Source organism: Oncorhynchus masou, chromosome 21, assembly GCF_036934945.1.
Source record: "Oncorhynchus masou masou isolate Uvic2021 chromosome 21, UVic_Omas_1.1, whole genome shotgun sequence".
NCBI lineage: Eukaryota > Metazoa > Chordata > Actinopteri > Salmoniformes > Salmonidae > Oncorhynchus > Oncorhynchus masou.
Genome location: NC_088232.1, coordinates 51,426,220 through 51,443,086, shown reverse-complemented (window position 1 = coordinate 51,443,086; position 16,867 = coordinate 51,426,220). Strand labels below are relative to the sequence as shown.

At 42.9% G+C, this 16,867-nt stretch overlaps 1 protein-coding gene and 1 long non-coding RNA gene across 2 annotated transcripts in view; one reads left to right on the top strand and one right to left on the bottom strand.

The window, feature by feature from the left end:
* wdr35 (WD repeat domain 35) overlaps window positions 1-16,775 on the top strand; it is a 51,118-nt gene extending 34,343 nt beyond the window's left edge. Inside the window, exons 19-28 of the mRNA XM_064928725.1 lie at window positions 156-359; window positions 617-763; window positions 1,411-1,543; window positions 2,203-2,313; window positions 3,437-3,601; window positions 4,713-4,741; window positions 4,782-4,899; window positions 5,494-5,650; window positions 11,074-11,314; window positions 14,978-16,775. Coding sequence (XP_064784797.1) covers window positions 156-359; window positions 617-763; window positions 1,411-1,543; window positions 2,203-2,313; window positions 3,437-3,601; window positions 4,713-4,741; window positions 4,782-4,899; window positions 5,494-5,650; window positions 11,074-11,314; window positions 14,978-15,128 — 1,456 coding nt within the window. The 3' untranslated portion in view covers window positions 15,129-16,775. The remainder of the gene's footprint in view (window positions 1-155; window positions 360-616; window positions 764-1,410; window positions 1,544-2,202; window positions 2,314-3,436; window positions 3,602-4,712; window positions 4,742-4,781; window positions 4,900-5,493; window positions 5,651-11,073; window positions 11,315-14,977) is intronic.
* LOC135507436 (uncharacterized) lies at window positions 7,415-7,645 on the bottom strand. The gene is made up of 2 exons (XR_010450665.1): window positions 7,581-7,645; window positions 7,415-7,445 (listed from the first exon to the last, which is right to left on the bottom strand). It is a non-coding gene; the product is annotated as an uncharacterized LOC135507436 (long non-coding RNA).
* Window positions 16,776-16,867: the final 92 nt, after the last annotated feature.

The following is a 16,867-nucleotide window of genomic DNA, read 5'->3' as shown; positions in this document are numbered from 1 at the left end:
CTCCAACCACGATTTCTGGTAAACCTGGGGATTTTGGGTAAGTTACTGAATTTTACAACCCTAATCACATATAGTGAGCCTGTGTAAATGTTCTGAAGCTTCTCAAAGAGACATTTCACAACATAGTCTTCACCATGCTATTGATCTGCTCGCAGGCGCCTATTGGCCGAGGCGGCCCTCCAGAAGCTGGACCTGAAGACGGCTGAGCAGTCTTTTGTCCGCTGTAAGGACTACCAGGGCATCGAGTTCGTCAAGAGCCTGGGCAACCTGCAGAGCGAAGCCATGAAACAGGCCGAGGTGGCGGCCTACTTCGGCAGGTTCGAGGAGGCCGAGAGGATGTACCTGGACATGGATCGCAGGTAAGGTGTTGGATGTCATGTAGGATGTTGTGCTTTACCTGTATGGCTTATGCTAAATATTGAAGACACTAAACAATAAAGGATACCCTTTGTTTTTTGTTGTGTTTTAGAATGTTAAAGCAATGTTCACTTGTTGATTAAAGTTGGTAAAATGGTGATGAAGTTTTTCACTATTGACTTAACTTCCATGATGTGATGCTGTCCTAATATGGATGCTGTACCTTACAGCTAACGACAGATAACATCTCTCTCTTTAGGGACCTGGCTATCAGCCTGAGGATTAAGCTGGGGGACTGGTTCCGCGTCCTTCAGCTCCTGAAGACGGGATCAGGTGACTGTGATGATGCCCTGCTGGAGCAGGCGTACAATGCCATCGGGGACTACTTTGCAGACCGACAGAAGTGGTACGGGCCTTTCACTATTTATAGTTCAAGATGGTGAATGGTATTTTACCCCTTTTTCTCCCCCAATTTCATGATATCCAATTGCGATCTTGTCTCATCGCTGCAATCCCCCAACGGGCTTGGGAGACACGAAGGTTGGGTCATGCATCCTCTGAAACATGACCCGCCAAATTGTGTTACTTAACACCCGCTCACTTAACCTGGAAGCCATCTGTTGGGTGAAATACTGTTCAACTGTTGACCTAAGTCAGCCTGCAGGCGCCCGACCCCGCCACAAGGATTCACTAGAACACGATGAGCCAAGTAAAGCCACCCCGGTCAAACCCTCCCCTAACCCGGATGTCGCTGAGACAATTGTGTGCCGCCCTATGGGACTCCCGGGTCACGGCCGGTTGTGACACAGCCTGGGATCCAACCCGGGTCTGTAGTGACGCTGCGCTGCAGTGCCTCAGAACGCTGCGCCACTCGGGAGGCCATCCTTGCACGTGTAATTCTAGACAACAGAACAGAGTCCAGTGGTCTGCCAGGATCCTTTCCCTCAGCATTTTGTCTCTTATGTTGACATTTAAAATTGTGGTTTCATAATATCGTGTGAGTGTACTAGTATTGTAGTCTGCAAATGCTTTGTTGCCAATGTTCCTCTCCAGGGTTAATGCGGTCCAATACTACCTTCAGGGGCGCAACCAGGAGAGGCTGGCAGAGTGTTACTACATGCTGGAGGATTACGACGGACTGGAACGACTGGCTAGTTCTCTACCGGAGAACCACAAACTGCTACCGGTGAGGGCTGTAGAAAAGAGAGGACATGAGATAAGTGTCCAGTGGTGCTTTTATACCTACATTACAGTTAAAAAACGATTGCAGGGGCCACTTCTTGTCCTCAGTATTCAATGAGGTCCGGAGGGCCACACTGAAAATTGGTGCTATTTCGTCGCCATCAAAATGTGCAAAAACATAGTCCTCTATCCATTGTTTAATTGTTTTGGGAATGTTTGAAGTTTCTCTGATTGTTAACGAGCTGGATAGAGTGAAGAGACTGTACATGTCTGTCTGTCTGCCACCCCTGAGCTAGTGTTTTGTGTTGGTTCTCCACTTTCTCTGACTCACCTCTCCTACCCGTCCATCTGGCTTCCATCAGCATGTCAATAAATACAGTGTGTTTAGTAGGTTTCTACCACGGTTGGGTTCAATTTGGTTTTCATTTTCAACCCAATCAATTCAGGACCTGATACCTGAAATTCACTTCATGAAATTAAAATGAGAACAAAGGGCAATTTTCAATTGATGAATTGAATTTCACTTCCTGACTAAATTGACTCAAATCCATAAATATCTCCTTAACTTTAAAGGCTTCAATTGTAATTTCCCCCATTCTGCCATTTCCACGTGGACAAAGAAAACCTTTCCCCTCATCTATCTTTTATGTTTGCACGTCGTAGGACATCGGCCAGATGTTTGTCACCGTAGGCATGTGTGAGCAGACGGTGAACGCCTACCTGAAGTGCAACCAGCCCAAGGCTGCTGTCGACGCCTGCGTTCATCTAAACCAGGTGAGAGACGGACAAACGAGACGGTCGGAGACCTCCAGAGGGGTTGTGGTTCTGAGCTTAGGACAGTTTATCTATTCAGTGCTCATTCCAAATTGGAAAGTGTAAACTGGCAGTCTCCGCTGACCTCCACCAACTAGGTTTTGACATCACCACACCAGATGATATCACTGCACCAGTGGCAGACCACAGTAGGACTTTCTGTTCTGAGGATTGCACTGTCAATTCTTTTGTCATTGCACTGTGAATGGTTTTTACTACTGAAGTGTGTTTTTCCAGATGTCTTCGGCATCAGCACGACAGACATGAGCAACACTATTTTCTTTTAATGTGCCATGTTTCATTTGAGGCATCATACTACTTTGCTGATTTTGAGTGTAACTGAAGCTTGGCATCATAACAGAATTGCTTGATGTAAATGTGACCAGGAGAGAAGTGTTAGGATATGTGATAGATCATTTAGCTCAAGGCAGTTTATTAAAAGCATGTTATTTTGGCCACAGTTTTCCTGATACACATGCTTTAATCATGATACTTTTCTCCCCATTTCCTGTTGTGTTGAAAACCACGTATGGCCAGGACCTCCAGCATTAGGCTCACACCAATAGCTTTTAAATTATCTTTCAACTGGTTATTTTTTCCAAAGCCCAAACATATTGTTTTTTCAATATAATTTCTACATATTAGAAACTATACAGTACCAGTCAAAAGTTTGGACACACCGAGTCATTCCAGGGTTTTTCTTTATTTTTAGTATTTTCTACATTGTAGAATAATAGTGAAGACATGAAAACTATGAAATAACACATATGGAATCATGTACTAACCAAAAAAGTGTTAAACAAATCAAAATATATTTTATATTTGAGATTCTTCAAAGTAGCCACCCTTTGCCTTGATGACAGCTTTGCACACTCTTGGCAGGCGTGTCCAAACCTTTGACTGGTATTGTATAGTAAACAATTATTTATTCACAAAACATACCAACATATCACAATTACCCAACAGCAAAACACTACTTTCCACACCACATGTAAACACAAAGACACAACATTGTTCTGACTCACACTTATACATTCATATCAGGTGCATTTATTAGTTCATAACTGTTTCTGCTTTTTCACAGTGGAACAAAGCTGTGGAGCTGGCCAAAAACCACAACATGAAAGAGATCAACTCTCTTCTGGCCAAGTATGCCTCTCACCTGCTGGAGAAGAACAAGCCTTTGGAGGCCGTGGAGTTGTACCGTAAAGCCCATCATTTCCTAGAAGCAGCTAAACTTATGTTCAAGGTACTGTCAACGATTATGCCTTAACACCATGCAAAGTCACATTCTTGTTTTGAAGTGGCTTCTGGCGTTAAGAAGGCAAATGTTGAAATGTAATTGGTAGGGCACATAAAGGGACATGATCAACCAATAGAAAATCTGCAACACTTCCAATGATGAATACCATACTTCTCCACTACAGTAAATACCACACTTCCCTACTTCAGTAAATACCACACTTCTCCACTACAGTAAATACCCACACTTCTCCACTACAGTAAATACCCACACTTCTCCACTACAGTAAATAACCACACTTCACCACTACAGTAAATATCCACACTTCACCACTACAGTAAATACCACACTTCCCCACTACAGTAAATACCCACACTTCCCCACTACAGTAAATACCACACTTCCCCACTACAGTAAATACCACACTTCCCCACTACAGTAAATACCACACTTCCCCACTACAGTAAATACCACACTTCCCCACTACAGTAAATACCACTACAGTAAATACCACACTTCCCCACTACAGTAAATACCACACTTCACCACTACAGTAAATACCACACTTCACCACTACAGTAAATACCCACACTTCACCACTACAGTAAATACCCACACTTCACCACTACAGTAAATACCCACACTTCACCACTACAGTAAATACCACACTTCACCACTACAGTAAATACCACACTTCACCACTACAGTAAATACCCACACTTCACCACTACAGTAAATACCCACACTTCACCACTACAGTAAAATATAAAATACTTCACCACTATCAATTCCCACTACAGTAAATACCACACTTCACCACTCAGTAAATACCACACTTCCCCAGTAAATAACCTTCAGAGGTATTTAACTACCACATTGTCCACTCAGTAAATACCGGACTTACCACTTCAGTAAATACAAACTTCACCACAGTAAATACCACCTACAGTAAATACCCACTTCACCACTACAGTAAATACCTTCACCACTACAGTAAATACCAGCTCTAAATATTCATTAAATACTCCTACAGTAAATACCACTTCACCACTACAGTGTCAACTACAGTAAATACCACCCACCACTGTAAATACATCTGCTGTGTTTAACTTGTCAGATAGCGGATGAAAGGCCAAGAAATACCCAGTAAAACCCTTGTCAGATACGGCCATTGAAATACCAAGAGGAGGACCCGGCCATTGAGGGTGAAGAAGCTGTATGTGCTGGCAGCCCTGCTAGTGGAGAACTACCACAGCCAAGTGAAGACCTCCCAGCAGAACAAGGCCAAAGGGAAGACGTCAGAGGTACACAACCCACGCAGTCATTAATACATACAATCCTTTAGGTCCTATGTGTCATTGTGGTTTGTTGGCTGCTATCAAATCAAATGTTATTTGTCACGCGCTTTGTAAATAACAGGTGTAGACTAATAGTGAAAGGCTCACTTACGGTTGCTTTTCCAATAATGCAAAGTAAAAAAAATGTTGTTTTTTTTAAGAAGCTATAATGCTAACAGTAATGTCATTTACAATTTGTTGGAGTTGTTGGCTACAAGGGTCTGATTTATATAGTGTTTACACCAGTGCAAAGGGAGCTCTTGTTATTTTCCAAAAGTTAATACAGATGAAGCATATCAATAGTTTGGTGTTTAATTCCCCTCTGATAACAGATGTACTGATACTATAGCTTGGTGTTTAATTCCCCTCTGATAACAGATGTACTGATACTATAGCTTGGTGTTTAATTCCCCTCTGATAATAGATGTACTGATACTATAGCTTGGTCTTTAATTCCCCTCTGATAACAGACATACTGATACTATAGCTTGGTGTTTAATTCCCCTCTGATAACAGACATACTGTACTGTTATTCATCAGCACTCCCTTCTCTTCCTTCAGGCTACATCTGCTCTCGCTGGCCTGCTGGAGGAGGACGCCAACTCCTCAGACAACCGCATGGTGGACAGCGCCTGGCGTGGAGCCGAGGCCTACCACTTCTTCCTGCTGGCTCAGAGGCAGCTGTACGAAGGCTACATGGTGAAAGCCATGAAGACCGGTACCCCTCTCTCTATATGTGTTACATTTTCTATCCTTCTTTCTTCTCTCTGCTGTTCCTGACAACCTTCTTGCTTTTTTAATTTTTTTTAAATTTTACCTTTATTTAACCAGGCAAGTCAGTTAAGAACACATTCTTATTTTCAATGACGGCCTAGGAACAGTGGGTTAACTGCCTGTTCAGGGGCAGACCGACAGATTTGTACCTTGTCAGCTCGGGGGTTTGAACTTGCAACCTTCTGATTACTAGTCCAACGCTCTAACCACTAGGCTACGCTGCCGCCCCTCACTGGGTATGAGGGGCGGCAAATAACACAGACAGCCCCCTCTCTTTTAACAAGCGTCTGTTAATGGGTATGTAGGCCTATGCCTTCTCCGAGGTATGACTGTGCCCGTAACCCTTTCTCATTCATCCTTGAGGGGTCTGTTGTTTTTTATTTATTACTAGCCCTCTGTTCATACATTCAAACTGTTAAATCACTCTGTAGTTCAGTTGGTAGAGCGTGGTGCTTGCAACGCCAAGATAAGTGAGTTCGATTCCCTGCGACCACCCTTACGTAAAATGATTTGGATAAAAGCATCTGTTAAATGGCACATCATATGTCTTTATTAGATTGTTTATCTCCACTCTTTCTGAAGGCACACAAAATAAGCAAACTAAATCTCAATGGAGACCATGACAAAAGCCTATACCGGAGTAAACGTCTGTATTTATTAAGAACAACCTTGGTATGTTTCTTTTTTTTAGGAGCTTGGTTGAACTGAACAGGTTCCTGTGTTCCCTTCCAATAGGGGCACTTCTTTGCAAGGCTTTGGAAAACCTCCCTGGTCTTTATTTAATTTAATTAGGCAAGTGCCTTAACAGTTCTTAACTGACATCTCTTGGAGGAGGGAACGCAACACCCTGTTATATCTCAACTCTCCGTGGAGTGAAAAAGTATGCGATCGTAGGTGCGGAGAAGGATGACAGAGGCAGAGAAAAATACAGTTTACAGGGAATTTATTATTCTTTCACACGGTGAAGTGAGGAAAAGGGTCTGGACGGAACCAAAGCAAAGAAAGTCAAAGTTAAAGAGTCCCCCCTTCTACCCTACTTGCCTTCCTACTTCTAACCTACCCTACCTGCCTTCCTACTTCTAACCTACCCTACCTGCCTTCCTACTTCTAACCTACCTACTTCTAACCTACCCTACCTACTTCCCTACCCTACCCTCCTTCCTACTTCTAACCTACCCTACCTGCCTTCCTACTTCTAACCTAACCTACCTGCCTTCCTACTTCTAACCTACCCTACCTGCCTTCCTACTTCTAACCTACCCTACCTGCCTTCCTACTTCTAACCTACCCTCTCCTACCCTACCTGCCTTCCTACTTCTAACCTACCCTACCCTCTCCTACCCTACCTGCCTTCCTACTTCTAACCTACCCTCTCCTACCCTACCTGCCTTCCTACTTCTAACCTACCCTCTCCTACCCTACCTGCCTTCCTACTTCTAACCTACCCTCTCCTACCCTACCTGCCTTCCTACTTCTAACCTACCCTCACCTACCCTACCTGCCTTCCTACTTCTAACCCTCTCCTACCCTACCTGCCTTCCTACTTCTAACTACCTGCCTTCCTACTTCTAACCTACCCTCCCTCTCCTACCCTACCTGCCTTCCTACTTCTAACCTACCCTCTCCTACCCTACCTGCCTTCCTACTTCTAACCTACCCTCTCATACCCTCCTTCCTACTTCTAACCTACCCTACCCTGCCTTCCTACTTCTAACCTAACCTACCCTCTCCTACCCTACCTGCCTTCCTACTTCTAACTAAACCTACCCTACCTGCCTTCCTACTTCTAACCTACCCTCCCTCTTTTCCTACCCTACCTGCCTTCCTACTTCTAACCCTCTCCTACCCTACTTCCCTACCCTCTCCTACCCTACCTGCCTTCCTACTTCTAACCTAACCTACCCTCTCCTACCCTACCTGCCTTCCTACTTCTAACCTAACCTACCCTACCTGCCTTCCTACTTCTAACCTAACCTTTAGCACCACCTGGTGCGCTAACCAAAATACAGGGGGTGGTCCGCCCAGGTCTTACCTAGTGTGCATAGATTAAATACTACTGGTTATGTATGCCCGTAGGCCTCTCGCCTAAACACTCCCAAGGTGCATTCCCCTTCCCCCCCTGGGAACAAATTACCAATCATTTACATGAACAATTTAAATGAACCAAAAACACTAAGTCCTATTGGCATACACATACCTCGGAAGGAGCGGCTACAAAATAATAGCCACAAAACTTTTACTGACCGCCACAACAATCAACACACGGCATACAAAGAAGCTCTTTTCCCCGGGGAAGGAACACTGGCTTTCATCCAGCTGGAGAAGGAGTTGGTTATTGCAGAGACCGCAATATCCCCTGACGAGAGGGAGGGTTCAGGGCTCCAATCAGCAATGGGGCTGACCAATCAGGTACTTCAGGAATCCAGGAAACCATTTCCTGAAATACACACACATACAACGTAACAAGAACAAATTCTTATTTACAATGACTGCCTAACAAAAGGCCTCCTGCGGGGACGCGGGCTGTGATTAAAAATAAAATATGTATAAGTATAGGACAAAACACATCACAACAAGAGAGACAACGCTACATAAAGAGAGACCTGAGACAACAACATAGCAAGGCAGCAACACATGACAACACAACATGGTAGCAACACAACATAGCAGCAGCACAAAACATGGTACAAACATTATTGGGCACAGACAACAGCACTAAGGGCAAGAAGGTAGAGACAACAATACATCACGCAAAGCAGCCACAACTGTCAGGAAGAGTGTCCATGATTTGAGTCTTTGAATTGAGAGATTGAGATAAAATGAAGAGATTGCGATTAAATCTGTGTTTGAAATTCACCGCTCGACTGAGGGACCTTACAGATAATTGTATGTGAGGTTACAGAGATGAGGTAGTCATTCAAAAATCATATGCAACTCATTATGTGACTTAAGCACATTTTTACTCCTGAATATATTTAGGCTTGCCATAGCAAAAGGGTTGAATACTTATTGACTCAAGACAGTTCAGATTTTTATTTGTAATTAATTTGTAAAAACTTCAAAAAACGTTGTTCCACTTTGACGTGACAGTGACACAAAATCTCAATTTAATTCATTTTAAATTCAGGCTGTAACACATGAACATTTGGAAAAAGTCAAAGGGTGTGAATACTTTCTGAAGGAATTGTATTCAGGGTGTGATTAGCTTGGTTTAGCTGAACGGGTATATGTATTCAGGGTGTGATTAGCTTGGTTTAGCTGACCAGCTATCTGTATTCAGGGTGTGATTAGCTTGGTTTAGCTGAACAGCTATCTGTGTTCAGGGTGTCATTAGCTTGGTTTATCAGGGTGTGTTCTGAACAGGTGTCATGTGTGATTAGCTTGGTTTAGCTGAACAGCTATCTGTGTTCAGGGTGTCATTAGCTTGGTTTAGCTGAACAGCTATCTGTATTCAGGGTGTGATTAGCTTGGTTTCACTAAACAGCTATCTGTATTCAGGGTGTGATTAGCTTGGTTTAGCTGACCAGCTATCTGTATTCAGGGTGTGATTACCTTGGTTTAGCTGAACAGCTATCTGTATTCAGGTTGTGATTAGCTTGGTTTAACTAAACAGCTATCTGTATTCTAAGTGTGTTTGCGGAATGTGGTCACATGTCAGTTTCTTGGAAAATAGTTGTGTAGGTTACCTATTCATGTATAAATTACTTGTATAATATTTTACCAGCACTGACCCTAATCCTTGTGTTGTCTTAAGGGTCAAACATGCCCCGCCACTATGTTTAACAGCAGAGAAATCCCCCTAAATTACATTTTTTCAACTAAAAATGTGATGTCTTTTTCTAGAGTGACCCCAACATTAGAAAAAGTGAAACATCGCCTTGTTCATATTTCCATGAAAGCTGTACACCACCAGGTTACAAAGATTATCTTTTGACCCGGTAGTTATAAAGAAATGGACTGAGGTGGCACAATGTCACGTGTTCACCTCTTATGACCTCAGCCAGCAGCTCCTGAAGAGGAAGATCACCATGGTTGGCACAGTTAGAAAGAACAAGCCTGAGCTCCCCCCTGCACTCCTCGCAACGAGGGGGAGTGAGGCCTTCTCATCAAACGTTTGCCTTCACCCCCACCACCACTCTAGTTTCTTACCTCCCAAAGAGGAACAAGAATGTGGTCCTCCTGAGCACACTGCACCAAACGGCTGAGATCGTTGATCGTGAGGACAGGAAGCCAGCCATCATCCTGGACTACAACCACAAGAAAGAAGGCGTGGAAAACCTGGACAAGGTGATTGGAACTTACAGCTGCAGGAGGATGACTGCCCACTGGCCCCTGGTCAGCTTCCATAACATCATTGATGTGTCCTCATACAATGCCTTCATGATATGGACCAAGATCAACCCTACCTGGATGCCTGATAAGCAGAACAAGAGGAGGGTGTTCCTGGAACAGCTGGGAAAGGCACTTGTAACACATTCAATTGAAGGGAGCGCCTCCCCTGCACAGCAGCCTCTGCAGCGCTTGTGAAAGCTGTTCAGGGGGCTGAATCTTGTCCTGATCCACCTGAGGCTGCAGCTGGGGAAGGCAAGAGGAGGAGATGCCAATTATTCCCCCCAAAGGACTGTAAAACAACATACTATGTGCTGCACATGTGAGAAATGCATCTGCAAAGTCCATGCACACACACTTGCATATTGTTCTACATGTGCTAATTAGAGTGGATTGATTTATGATCTTCAAATTTTTGTTTTGTATCTATCATCTTATTTTATTCTTATTTATTGTTGTTGTTTATACACCTTGTGGGTGGGGGCAATGGTTCAAAAAGAAATGGGAGAAGACTAGTATTTTGTAGTTGAATTCCTCATTTTACAGTATATAAGAATATATCACTATGTTGCCAAAAAAGTAAGACTGTTATTGTTTCCCTTCAATAAAATTAATTAAAAACTACTTTCTGCACATTTCTGCTACTTTCTTAGGCTATACAAGTGCTATCTTTTTCTAAAAAATAAATGACTACACCTATGCAGTAACTTTAGCAATAATAATAGTAATAATAAACCTCTACTTTAGTAAAGAAAACAATTATGATAGGTGTGTTGTAATAAAAACAACTGGTGTCCACTGATTAAATGCAGTCTTTCTGCATTGTGAAGAGGGGAAACCCTCAGATATTCACACAGTTTTGTGATGAATAACAGGTTGTTTCTTCATGCAAAATAGATTTGGGGTTTAAAATTCAATTAAGCTGCTTTATTTTAGGGGTTTAGTGAAGGCGGGTAAAAAATGTTTACCCTTAGGACAAGGCGAGTATACACAAGATGTTAAAATGAACTGTAAATACTCAACTAATCTCCCCTCCAGCTCTCCACCTACGGGACTACGAGGACATCATCCCAGTGGTTGAGATCTACTCCCTGCTGGCCATCTGCTCGTCAGCCAACCGGGCTTTCAGTACGTGTTCCAGAGCTTTCATCAAGCTGGAGTCCCTGGAGAGCCTGAGCCCTGAGCAGAGACAGCTCTACGAAGACCTGGCTCTGGAGATCTTCACCAAACACAGCCCCAAGAACAACCACATGTCTGGACTGGACAACGCTCCTGAGGGGTGAGGGCCATGACCACTGCATTACAGGCCTGGGTTCAAGTAGGATATATATTTAACTTCTTATGGATCAAATCCCTTTAGCGGGATCGATTTGACAACATGAAATCACACATGCAATACACCAAATTAAAGCTACACTTGTTGTTATTCCAACCGCAGTGTCAGATTCCAAAAATGCTTTACGGTGAAAGCAAACCGTGCTATTATCTGAGGACCCCATCAAACAAACACAGACAATCATAATTCAACACGCCAGCCGCGACACAAAACTCAGAAATAAAGATATAATTCATGCCTTACCTTTGACGAGCTTCTTCTGTTGGCACTCCAATATGTCCCATAAACATAACAAATGGTCCTTTTGTTCGATTAATTCCGTCGTTATATATCCAAAATGTCAATTTATTTGGCGCGTTTGATCCAGAAAAAAACTGGTTCCAACTCACACTACATGACTACAAAATATCTCATAAGTTACCTGTAATCCTTGTCCAAACAACTTTCGTAATACAACTTTAGGTATTTTTTAATGTAAATAATCGATCAAATTTAAGATGGGATAAACAGCGTTCAATACCGGACGAAAACAAAGAAAGCATGTTCCAGGTCGTGCGCACCAAATCATTAGAGTGCACCTGGAGTGACACAGGAAAATAACAGGGCTACTTCTTCATTTCTCTAAAGAAAAACATCAACCAATTTCTAAAGACTGTTGACATCTAGTGGAAGCTATAGGAACTGCAAGGATATTTATATTAAAACGGCCTTGCCTTAGATAACCAATGGGAAACAGATTGACCTCAAACAAAAATTTCCCTGGATAGATTGTGCTCGGGGTTTCGCCTGCCAAATCAGTTCTATTATACTCACAGAATTTATTCAAACAGTTTTAGAAACTTTAGTGTTTTATATTCAAATATACCAATTATATGCATATCCAAGCTTCTGGGCCTGAGTAGCAGGCAGTTTACTTTGGGCACACTTTTCATCCGGATATGAAAATTGCGCCCCAAGCCATAATTAATGAATATTTTAGCTGTGCTTGATTGAGCTTGCCTGCCGGGTGGCTTAATGGGTGAGAGCTAAACCCTGTCCATCTTGAACCCTGGTCTGGACTGCTAAACCCTGTCCATCTTGAACATAAATCTGGACTGCTAAACCCTGTCCTTATACCCTGGCCTGAACTGTTAAACCCTGTCCTTCCAGTACCCTGGTCTGGATTGCTAAACCTTGTCTATCTTGTACCCTGGTCTGGATTGCTAAACCTTGTCTATCTTGTACCCTGGTCTGGATTGCTAAACCTTGTCCATCTTGTACCCTGGTCTGGACTGCTGTACCCTGGTCTGGACTGCTAAACCCTGTCCATCTCATACCCTGGTCTGGACTGCTAAACTCTGTCCATCTTGTACCCTGGTCTGGACTGCCGTACCCTGGTCTGGACTGCAAAACCCTGTCCATCTTGTACCCTGTTCTGGACTGCTAAACCCTGTCCTTGTACCCTAGTCTGGACTGCTAAACCATGTCCATCTTGTACCCTATTTTGGACTGCTAAACCCTGTCCTTCTTGTACCCTGGTCTGGACTGCTAAACCCTCTTGTCCCTGTTCTGGACTGCTAAACCCTGTCCTTCTTGTCTGGACTGCTAAACCCTGTCCATCTTGTACCCTGTTCTGGACTGCTAAACCCTCTCCTTCTTGTACCCTGGTCTGGACTGCTAAACCCTGTCCTTCTTGTACCCTGGTCTGGACTGCTAAACCCTGTCCATCTTGTACCCAGGTCTGGACTGCTAAACCCTGTCCTTCTTGTACCCTGGTCTGGACTGCTGTACCCTGGCCTGGACTGCTAAACCCTGTCCATCTTGTACCCTGGTGGTCTGGACTGCTAAACCCTGTCCATCTTGTACCCTGGTCTGGACTGCTGTACCCTGGTCTGGACTGCTGTACCCTGGTCTGGACTGCTGTACCCTGGTCTGGACTGCTAAACCCTGACCATTTTGCACCCTGTTCTGGACTGCTAAACCCTGTCCATCTTGTACCCTGTTCTGGACTGCTAAACCCTGTCCTTCTTGTACCCTGGTCTGGACTGCTAAACCCTGTCCTTCTTGTACCCTGGTCTGGACTGCTGTACCCTGTCCTCCTTGTACCCTGTTCTGGACTGCTAAACCCTGTCCTTCTTGTACCCTGGTCTGGACTGCTAAACCCTGTCCATCTTGTACCCTGTTCTGGACTGCTAAACCCTGTCCTTCTTGTACCCTGGTCTGGACTGCTAAACCCTGTCCATCTTGTACCCTGTTCTGGACTGCTAAACCCTCTCCTTCTTGTACCCTGGTCTGGACTGCTAAACCCTGTCCTTCTTGTACCCTGGTCTGGACTGCTTAACCTGTCCTTCTTGTACCCTGTTCTGGACTGCTAAACCCTGTCCTTCTTGTACCCTGGTCTGGACTGCTAAACCCTGTCCATCTTGTACCCTGGTCTGGACTGCTGTACCCTGGTCTGGACTGCTGTACCCTGGTCTGGACTGCTAAACCCTGTCCATTTTGTACCCTGGTCTGGACTGCTAAAACCTCCCCCTTGAACATAGACTTGGACTGTTTTACCACTGATAGCTACAGTTACACTCTTTTTTTCTCTCTCTCTCTCTCTCTCTCTCTCTCTCTCTCTCTCTCTCCCTCCCTCCCTCCCTCCCTCCCTCCCTCCCTCCCTCCCTCCCTCTCTCCCTGATCATCAGGGATTACTAATATACATTGTGGTCATTTCCCCTTGTTGGAGAAAGCCCTGCGCGGGTTCCAACCGTGTCTTGTGTAATTGCTCTGTCCAAGTTATATAACAGAACTATGGCTGTCTCATTGTAGTACTTACTTACAGTGCCTTGCGAAAGAATTTGGCCCCCTTGAACTTTGCGACCTTTTGCCACATTTCAGGCTTCAAACATAAAGATATAAAACTGTATTTTTTTGTGAAGAATCAACAAATGCTCTCCATCCAACCTTACTGAGCTCGAGCTGTTTTGCAAGAAGATGAATGGGAAAATCAAGTTTCAGTCTCTCAGATCCGTTAAAAGCAAAACTGAAGAACAAGGAACCCCAGGCGATTTACAGCTTGTAATCATCATTAGTCAGCAAAAGGTGGCGCTACAAAGTATTAACTTAAGGGGCTGAATAATTTTGCATGCCCATTTTTTCAGTTTTTGATTTGTTAAAAAAGTTTGAAATATCCAATAAATGTCGTTCCACTTCATGATTGTGTCCCACTTGTTGTTGAATCTTCACAAAAAAATACAGATTTATATCTTTATGTTTGAAGCCTGAAATGTGGCAAAAGGTCGCAAAGTTCAAGGGGGCCGAATACTTTCGCAAGGCACTGTAGTTAAATGGTAATTACCTGATCATTCTACACTTGGGTTTTTTTTGAGCTTCAGTGACACAAGCATCCCTGGGTAACAATTGGTACTATGTAGATACCGATTGAGTTGAATCCTTTCAGGTAAGTACCAGATAGTATTTATTGTTGCCACATAGTGTCTTAGTTAGTACTATATACATACCGGGAAGGTACCAGCTTTAACCGGTAAAACAAAGTATTAGCAAAACGTACACTGTTCCACATGACAGGCCTGTAGTTAGTAAAGCTTCATCTTCTCCAACCATCATTCTGTTCTCTTCCAGGGCTGAGGGGAAGCTGCCCACCTGCATCGTGACCGGCTGGACCATCTCAGAGTATCAGTTCTGGATGTGCAGCGTGTGTAAGCACTGTGCACTGGAAAATGAGATTGGCAGCCACAGCTTCTGCCCTCTGTGCCACAGCTCGCTGGCATAAAGTCCAAGATCTTTAAGTCAATCAGTACTGCAAACTTTTGAGTTTCCAAGGATAAGCCCCAAGAACAGGGCAGCTACGGCACATACATTGGCTCACACTACACTCAGGCTAACTAAATACGGTGCCTTCAGAATTAATTTATAGCCCTTGATTTATTCCACATTTTGTTGTTACAGCCTGAATTCAAAATGGATTTAAAGAAATTCTCACCCATCTACACACAATACCCCATAATGACGAAGTGAAAACTGTTTTTTAGAAATGTTTGCTAATTTATTGAAAATGAAAAACAGAAATATCTAATTTTACATAAGTATTTACACCCCTGAGTCAATACTTTGTAGAATCACCTTTGGCAGTGATTACAGCTGTGAGTCTTTCTGGGTACGTCCCTAAGAGCTTTCCACATCGGTAGTGTGCAACATCTGGCCATTTTTTATTTTTTATTCTTCAAGCTCTGTCAAATTGGTTGTTGATCATTGCTAGACAACCATTTTCAGGTCTTGCCATAGATTTTCAAGTAGATTGAAGTCAAAACTGTACCCCGGCCACTCAGGAGCCTTCAGTGTCTTCTTGGTGAGCAACTCTCGTGTAAATTTGGCCTTGTGTTTTAGGTTATCGTCCTGCTGAAAGATTCATTAATCTCCCAGTGTCTGGTGGAAAGCAGACTGAACCAGGTTTTCATCTAGGAGTTTGCCTGTGCTTAGCTTACAAATAATTGTATGTGTGGGGTACAGAGATGAGGTAGTCATTCAAAAGTCATGTTAAACACTATTATTGCACACAGAGTAAGTCCATGCATCTTATTATGTGACTTGTTAATCAAAGTTTTCCTCCTGAAATGATTTAGGTTTGCCATAACAAGGGGGTGAATACTCATTGACTCAAGACAGCTGTTCATTTTTTTTTTATCAATTTGTAAAAATTTCGAAAACATAATTCCGCTTTGACATGATGGGGTATTTTGTGTAGGCCAGTGACCAAAAAAAAATCTTAGTTTAATCCATTTAAAATTCAATCTGTTACACAACTAAACGTGTAAAAGTCGAGGGGTGTGAATACTTCCTGAAGGCACTAATTCCGTCCTTATTGCAGTGTACTAGAGATCTGTGTATCTGACACACACCATTCATGTCAGCCAGTCCAGTAGTCAGCACTTCATTTGTTTTGCATAACAAATGTATTGATTATGGATTGGCATGGGGTGTCAACATGATGGAGCTCTGTCTATTAGATGAAATACTTCAAATAGTAGCCTGATACAGAACTCAGTGTAATTATATTCATCAATTTATTTAAACTTTTTTTCCATTTATCTTGCACTAAGGTTTCCAATTTTTTTTTTTATGTTCATGTGGTTTGCTACATTTGTTTGTTGACAGTACATATCACACATCTATTTTTTAAAACTCTTATTAAGCAGTGATGTTCTCTTAATTTTAAAGATTTGAAAGACTAAAATGTTTTTGTGACATGTCGCCGCATACACATTTTGTGCAACTGGTTTCATAAAACTCTTACTCTTAATTTTTACTGAACAAAATATTGAAGAAAAGGGACCCATTTTAGTATATTGTCTTTACATAATTACATGGAATGTCATTTTTATATTGATAAAAATGTATATTAAATGAAATAACATATGAATCTTTTTGTTGCATGTTTTATTTGTTCCACTTTTATTTGTTAATTGGAAAGAGGTTTATACTGGACCTACCAGGTGACTTTGAAATCCACCT